This window comes from Cryptomeria japonica, chromosome 9 (genome assembly GCF_030272615.1).
Source record: "Cryptomeria japonica chromosome 9, Sugi_1.0, whole genome shotgun sequence".
Classification (NCBI taxonomy): Eukaryota; Viridiplantae; Streptophyta; class Pinopsida; order Cupressales; family Cupressaceae; genus Cryptomeria; species Cryptomeria japonica.
In genome coordinates, this window is record NC_081413.1 from 37,614,746 (window position 1) to 37,623,528 (window position 8,783).

Below are 8,783 nucleotides of genomic sequence, written 5' to 3' on the forward strand. Positions count from 1 at the left end.
TGGATTAGACTGTGTATTAGTTTTTTTGCATCAACTTTTAGGATTACACTTTCTGATCTATCATCAAAATACTAGAAAGCTAAGAGACATAGAATTATGAAAAACAAAATTAATACAAACCAATCAACATATCTCAAATAAATCTCAAATAAATGATCATTCTTTATGTCAATTTTAGAAAAATTATTTAACTTTTCCATTTAAAAAATCAGTATTATAAACAAATTAATAAAACAATATATGAAACTAGAGATTACCTTTAGAATACATTTATCCACAACTCATCCTTGAAAATCCAAGACATTTTGAACGGTAAAGTCACTACCATATCTAACATTAAAATTAGATTGGTGATGGAGAAATTTACTCACTTCCATCTAAAGAAAATACTGTACGCCATTGGTAGGACCTTAAACTCTGAAATCTGATGTACATGTTTTGTCAATATATCTCTTTCAAATTGCAGAGGTTTCTTCTTCACAGGTCAATCAAACTATTTTATTTTTGTATTGACTTATGTTACGGTTGTTTATGGACTGTATACTTATACATCCTCTAAAAGTTTAAAAGATAATGAGGACACTTTTGAGAAGAGACAAAATAGTACTCTATAGAAGGATATCTATATATATAGTTAAAAATATTGTAATATTTTTTCTATTAATTTAAGCTGTATACAGCTAATACTTTTAATCATAATCATAGAAAGAAGTTTCAAAGAATATACAGCTCATAAAACAATAATACAATCAGTATCATCAAAATGTTATATAAGAAAACAAAATACATTAATTATAAATACGATATATTATTTTTTATTAAATTAAAGTACAATTATTTACATCGCATACTTCTATGTCGTAAAAATAGACAGAGAAAATTAAAAATAGAAACAATAATAATAATACAAAGAAGTAAATCATATTATTTTTAAAAAGTGAAATTGTTAAAAAAAGATAAATATTAGACAATTTGTGATGTTGAGAGATCTTCAATGTGAAAGCACATTCTGAATAATTAAAATATAAGAATTTTTTGTCAATACAATCCCCATATCATATCTTATGATGTCAGAGCCTTCAAATCTTATGATGTCAGAGCCTTACACGTCAAGATTTGATTTAAGAACCATTCAACTTCACTAACAAAACAAAAACACATTGACAAATTTTTTATAACATTTGAGTAAGAATATAATATAAAACTCCTGTGTTGGATTTTCTATAAATATTAGCAACAAAGTGCAGGGCATTGCAAAGGGGAAGATGGCACCTTCGGCGTGTGCAGCTTGTCGATCACAGCGCAAAAAATGTTCGGATGAATGTTTGCTGGCTCCTCATTTTCCTTCCGATGACCTTCAAAAGTTTGGGCTCGTACAGAAAGTGTACGGATTCAACAATGTCCTGAAAATGCTTAAAGTAACGTAACTGTACCCAATTTCTAAATTTGCGTTCTTCGGCCTTAAGTCTGATTCTCTAATACCAGAAATAGTAGAGATTTTAAATTGTTTTTAAGAATGTATTAAATATTAGGCTAGGTTTCTGGATTCAATTGTGTTTTGTTTGCATCAATGTTTCGGATCACAAGTCATAAATTATGAAATATGATCTGAAATGTTGATGCAAACAAAGTATACACAGTTGAATCTAGAAGCTTAGCATAATATTCATTATGAACTGTGAAACATAAATTATGAAATATGATCTGAAATATTGATGCAAACAAAGTATACACAGTTGAATCTAGAAGCTTAGCATAATATTCATTATGAACTGTGAAATATAAACTGTGGAAGTTTAATGTCTGTGTATTTAATGTTTTCTCATACTGAACTGGGGTGTAATTCTGTTGGCAAGAGTTTTGTTTTGTTATGTTAGGTGGGGGGGCTGGTTTTGTTGGCTAGAGTTTCTTATGTTAAAGTTCTCACCCAGATCCTGTTAAGAAATTTACTGGACATACTTCAATCAGTACTTGCAGTTGTTTTAGTCAAATTCTTTCTATGTAGGCTAAATAAATGAACAGAAAATTGTGGTCTCTGTTTCTTTAAGTATATGCTGGTTTTGTTTGAGTCAGCTAGACAGAAATTTCCTTCTCATTGATCTGTGTTTGGTCAGATGCTTTACTTACTAGTGGGAAAATGCTTTACTTACTAGTGGGAAAACAGTGTTAAATGAAATTCATGGTTTTGATGTGGTATTGTAATAGGATGTTAAAGCTGAGCAAAGAGCAGATGTAGTGAAGAGTTTGGTGTATGAAGCGACTGCCAGAATGGAGGACCCTGTTTATGGGTGTACTAGAGAGATCCATCAACTGCAGAAGCGGATTGCTGAGCAGGAGTCCAAGTTGGCAGCCACGCAAGCAGAGCTCCTGGATATGCGTTTTGAACATCACAATTTTGTTTCCCTTCCCACCATTTGTGACGAGGTGGATCAAATGCTGTTTTGTGAACCGCTATGGGAAGTGCAAATTTAAGAGAAGATTATATTGAAATTTGTATTATGGAGGTCAGAGCATTCCTCACTGTTTCAAAAACGCTTTAATACTATTTTACAATTATGCTGCTTATCCTAATGAACATTTGTATTAAATATATATTTTAATAAACTTGGCTCGTTTATATTTTTATATGAATGTCTCTGATTTATTTTTCTTACCGGGTGGGACGTCATTATTGAGGATTCAGGCCGTCGCTCAAACCTGGGTGAGCCTTCTGCTTTGATTAAAACCCCCAGAATTTTGTCTTGCACCCAGCCATCAGGCCTTGATTGTTTCCACTTTTATTGTACTGGGACATACTTAAACTGTATTTAAATCAAACGGCAGAGTTAGAACAAATGTGATGATGTTAATTTTTCTTTTAATTTCTCTATTCTTTATGCTTTTATGGATGTCCATACCGTTTCAAATCTCCCACCTGTCAATTTCATTTGTTTCAAATTTTTTAAAACCTTTCATCAAATCCATTTTGTGCAATCTTGCAATTGTAACATTTCATGGATTGAAGATTTTGTTCGATTGATCACAAGGTCTGGTCTCTCCCCAGTCCAGGTATTACACCAGTAGTTATCGATCATGTTAAAAAATTTACCAGATACACACTGCAGTTTAAAGTTTAAAGGAAGGACTATCTGATACATGCAGTCTAAATGAAAATCATGAGATTTCATGAAATGACATCTCTTTGGTCAAACAGTTCACATGCCTTGTTTAGGCTTCCACATTTTGTAAGCATATCTACCAGGACAGTTGCAAAATTCCTCTAAAGGATGCCCATGCCCTGTTCCAAAACTCCCATTTTGGCATAGACTGTGGGGGATTCTGCCAGAGGAGAAATTAGATTTCATACCAGAGCAATAGAGATTAAAAAATCAGAACAGCTATTTAACCAATCAAACAAGGGCCAAAAGAATTGGCAGCCTACCCCTAATACAATACAAACAACTGGGCAAACCTGACAGAAGAGGCATCAGAAACCCTAACAAAAGGGGCAGAAAACCTACAACCAACACATTCCAAACATCGATAAACACAATCCTGAAAAAGGAATCGGAAGTTAATATTTGTGGAACAAAACAGGGGAAACACCAATGATAAAGAACAAGGGAGAGATTAGTCCAGAAAGGATGGGAAACCAATACAGTATAATCCTGCACTGGTGCAACACACACTGCTGAAGAGAGCCCCTGAAAAGAGATTGAACAAACAACCTCTCAACTCACAATAGCAGGGAGCAAAGAAAACCCCCACAACAAACAAGAACAGGGAACAGGGAATTCAGGACTGTAAGACACAGAGAGAGGAATCCTCCATCAATAATTTTATAAATGAATAATTGGAATCTTGTATATAGTATGAAATATAAATTTGCAGTTTTTCTTTTAAATATATCTTATAATGGTAAAAAGACATATTGGGAAGAAGTTTTTTTCAATATAATGAATTACTTTTATAATTATAATTAATCTATGTCTAATCTTATTGTCTATGTTTATATGGTTGATATTAGTTCAATTATATTGTAAATTTATTTATATGTTTAATTTTTAATATTTAATTTTAAATATAATGACTAATTACATGAAGTAATTGAGCTAATGAGAATTGTCCACTTTATATTTATATTATGAATGTATAGTTTACCAATTGTCTCAATGCTAATATTATGTTACAAATTCAAGTTTAGGTGGATAAATTGGCTTTAGAGTTTCTCATTTGTAGATTCATAATGTATAATTGACTAAAGCTACATGTACTATTCCTAATGTGCCATCTCTTGTTAGTAGTGCTGTCTTATCTCTATGTGAATGTTGATATGGTCATAACCATAATGTTCATTCTAGAGGGAGCTTTTATTGTTCTAAAAAATCCATTCAACACAAATATTATGGCTAATATGATGGGTTCTTATTGTTTTTCTTTTTATCAATATTAAATTTTTTTTCCCTAATTATCATATAAGAAAATTGTACCAAGTTGTATATATGCAAACTCATAAAAATAAAAGTATTTTAAAATACAACATTAATTTTTTTACTAAGGCTTTTCTTCTTTAAATCTTCAACCTCGTTAATAAGTTGAAAGGAGTTGTGAAAAAAGCAATTTACCATTTCACATTGTAAGTATGAATTCTAGTCTCTTGTTTTGATTAAAATTGGTTTTCAATTCATTTCAGAATAGGCAAGCAAGACAATTTTAAAATAAGCATGCACTGTATTCCTCTCCATGAGATGTGTATTATGTTTGTTGGTTTAAAGCAAAGTTGTTAGAATAATGAGTTTTTTAAGTTTTGAAAAGTCAATCACATGTTTGAAAATGCTTATATGCATAAAAAAAAATTAAGTATGTTGGAGTTGAAAGTCTTAATTTGTTATTTTTAAAATTAGTTTAGAGTAATAGTATGTCATTCTAAAAAAAGAATATTCTAGAATATTTTATGGTAGTATACTATTATTAATACCATTTCATCAAGTTTGTTTTTCTATTATATTTGACTTTTCTTGAATTCTATAGTTTTATATTTCACTATTATAAAAATACATTAAAGGCTACTGTTATTACCATTTCATCAGATTTGTTTTTCTATTGTATTTGACTTTTCTTGAATTCTATAATTTTATTTCACTATTATTAAAATACAATATAATCAATATGAATAGACCATACAAACATATTGCTAAAAGTTTAAGGCAATATATTATAATAAATATTGCTAAAAATATACACACAATATCATTAGGGATAACTTTGTCAACATGTAGCCTTCTAGGGGAGAGGGACCAGTAGTCATTAGGGATAACTTTGTCAACATGTAGCCTTCACATGGAATATCGTAAGACCTCCGTTTTTTTAGAAGTGTAATATGGACACTTAACTATCTACAACTAAGATTTGAAAGGAAGACCAAGAGTCACAACTTAGAATTCTAAGTTCCCTCATGGGAATTGAACTTGGGTCCCCACATTGAGAACTCAATGCTTTAACCAACTAAGCTAAACCCCTTGGACAACACTTAAATCTTTGGAAAATCCCTTGCTTTTAATGGAGAAAAACAAGGTATTTATTGTGTTCACCTTTTATATTTGCGATAAAACAAATTACTAATATGAAATACTCCAATGCATATACATTGCTACCCCAATAGTTGTACACATAAGAATAATATTTTTACACTATGATAACAGTATTTGTTTAAGTGAGTATCTTATTTTATAAATGGCATGCTTATAATGGATAGCTATGATATTTTATTTGAAACAAAAAATGATCTATTTCACTTGTTAATTAATGTATTTATGTTTTTTTTATATAACATTTATATGTTCTTTTATGTTCAACTATTGGTCCATTTTGATCAACATTTGGCATTTTTTTTATTTACATGTGAATTATTTATTTACATTATATAGTATAAATATGTGGCAAGACTGGATATTATATGCACACTTGCTATAACGATTATTGAACTCCGTACAACTACGGATCCCTCTCCCCTAAATAGATAAAAGTCGATATCAAAATTATTAACAAACTGAGAATTGTCAAAATCTGCTAACTATTAAGAAAGAATGAGTGATATAACTTTTATATAGCCGCCCTACGTCATTAAGAATTTTGATGGCGCTGTGGATATTTTTCAGAAATCTCTCCTCTCTGAATTTGCTTTCTGCCATCACATCGTCTTGGAGGCGAACGTGTAAGGCGCAGATTCATTCCAGCGTCTTCAAGTGGGTATGGCTCCCAATAAAATGCTTGCGTGGGTCTGACAATGATACTAGGAAAGGAAAGGAAAGATGGCCCCTTGGGTCTGTGCAGCTTGTGGATCACAATGCAAAACATGTGTGGCTGATTGCTTGCAATTGTCAGATCAATTGCCTTGTTAAGTAACGTAACCACACCCAGTTTAATGTATGGACACATGGTTTCATAAAATTCAAACCTATCAAAGCATGGAAAAGAGGGCACATTCATTCTCTTCTACAGACATGAGATGCATTTCGGAGTTCATATGTTTATCTGTGTCCTCCAACATCTATTCCCCTATGTTTATTGAGCTAGAGCTGATTTGGACCAATGACATCAAGTTTTGAAAATATATTAATGTTGTTCTTTCTTGTTTTTGGATTCTATTGTATTGTTGTTTTTTTCTATCAATGTTTCCCATCACACTCCATGATCTATCATTAGAATGGTTTGTTCCAATTTGAATATCTATTTGTTTAGTTACCATCTCCATTGTTACTCCTTCACATATCTATTTATTACTCTTCCCAATCTTTGTGCTCAATTTCAAAACTTTAAAGATCTTACGACTAAGATTAAGCTTTCTTTGAAGGACCTTCTACCTTTTTTTTCCTCATGATTACACTCTTGGTTTTTAATGACACTATTTATGATCTAGATACATGGTTTAATCTTTGATTTACTAGTGATTGGTTTATGTCTTCTTTCATCCGTTACAACTATCTTGATTCACTAATTCAAGGAAGACAAGAACTCAAAGATTTGTAGTTTCTAGCAAATAGGTGTCTGGCTTATCATTTGTTAACTCCCAATTTCTTATTCTAGCGACAAACTCTGATGTTAAACTATAGATTATTAGATCTAATTAGTTGTTCTCATGAATTATTTTTGTTTTAAGCATGTGTAGGTTTTTTGTACTTGTCTAGTACTATTTAATCGCAATCTCTATTGTTAGTCCTTCACATATCTATCCATTACTCTTTGCAATCTTTGTGCTCAATTTCAAAATTTTGAAGATCTTATGGCTAAGATTAAGCTTTCCTTGAAGGACATTCTACCTCGTTTTTCGTCATGATTACCCCTTTAGTTTTTAATGACGTTGTTTATGCTCTAGATACATGGTTTAATCTTTGATTTACTGTTGATTGGTTTATGTATTCTTTCATTAGTTGCAACTATCTTAATTCACTAATTCAAGGAAGACAAGAACTCAAAGATTTGTAGTTTCTAACATTGGTGCCTAGCTTATCATTTGTTAACTACCGATTTCTTATTCTAGCTATGGATAAAGACTTTGATCTTAAAGTGTAGATTATTAAATCTAATTAGTTGTTCTGATGATTTTTTTTAAGCATGTGTAGGTTTTTTGTAATTGTCTACTAATATTTAATACTTGTTTTTCAATATTTTTTCTACTTCCTTTGATGGCAAATCTTTTGACTAGTCGAGTTGTCACTTTTATGTTTAGTTTAGTTGTTTATTTTTCTTAGTTTTAATTGATTAGTTTGTTGTAGTTTTCTTCTATAAATAAGATGTATATTGTTTCATGAATTCTTACCTCAATAAAAAAAATGCTGATTTGATATAGAAACTTGCTATAAGTAAATATAATTGCATCACAGGTACAAGTTTTGATTAAATCATCAAAGGGTTCTTATATATTCCCTCATTCATTTTAATCTTTGAATATTTTCCCATACAAATCCTAGAATAATAATATTGTCTCAAAAATATTTATGTGCAAAATGACTATATTATTAATGAATGAATAATTTGTCTCATTATGTCTACAATTTGATTAATTAATTTGTTTTTGAGCATCCCTTACCTTCCCTCTAGTGAATTTCAGCACTTATTCTAGCAACTTTCCTACTATAAGTGTCAAGTTTAATATAGTCACATGTTAATACAAGCAAGAACAAGCAATAGAGGCTTAGTTCACAATATTTCTAAGATCAAGAGTAAGTCTCTTCCTAACATTTGAAGTTCCCCTGATATTTTTCTCCCTCCATTTACATTGGTAGAAAATTTTTGTTATTGGACTAACAAAAGTGGTACATCACTATTAACTCAAATTTTCCCCTTATGGCCTAGGTATGCAAGAGTAACAAAATAGTTAGGAATTTTTAATTATATGAGATATTAAGTTTGAATGGGAGCTAAGATGGTATATGGGGAAGAATGAAAACAAAAAGGAAAAAAAGATGGGTAAGAAATTAGATGGGGGTAATAGAATAATCAATATGTAGATAAGTAGTAAAAGGAGAAGGAATGAGATGAATGTTATGAGAGATATAAAATCTATCTCAGATGTTGAGATTTCTATCCATTCCAACTTTTCAAATAGACTATGTAAATTGATTTTCAATGTGATTCAAATTTCTATCATATATAGAAAATAAATTGCACCCAAAGAGTTGTGGTGAATGTAGTTTTCTTAAACTTATCAGTGTTGAGCTTGGAATGATTTATATCAATTTCAATCATGTTTCACCATATTGAAATTTTCTCTATAATGCAACCCATTTTATAGTATCATTAAG

At 30.7% G+C, this 8,783-nt stretch overlaps 1 protein-coding gene across 1 annotated transcript; it reads left to right on the forward strand.

The window, feature by feature from the left end:
- Positions 1–1,223: 1,223 nt before the first annotated feature.
- LOC131068846 (LOB domain-containing protein 24-like) lies at positions 1,224–2,623 on the forward strand. Its single transcript, XM_058004126.2, has 2 exons — positions 1,224–1,418; positions 2,206–2,623. The coding sequence occupies exons 1-2, from the start codon at positions 1,266–1,268 to the stop codon at positions 2,470–2,472; spliced, it is 420 nt and encodes a 139-aa protein (XP_057860109.2). The 5' UTR covers positions 1,224–1,265; the 3' UTR covers positions 2,473–2,623.
- The last annotated feature ends 6,160 nt before the right edge of the window (positions 2,624–8,783 follow it).

What these genes read in the sequence shown, in the direction of transcription:
- LOC131068846 (XM_058004126.2), top strand. Translation starts at nt 1,266, where the DNA reads ATGGCACCTTCGGCGTGTGCAGCTTGTCGATCACAGCGCAAAAAATGT. An exon ending in ATGTCCTGAAAATGCTTAAA is followed by an intron (nt 1,419 to 2,205) that starts GTAACGTAACTG and finishes GTATTGTAATAG; the next exon opens with GATGTTAAAGCTGAGCAAAG.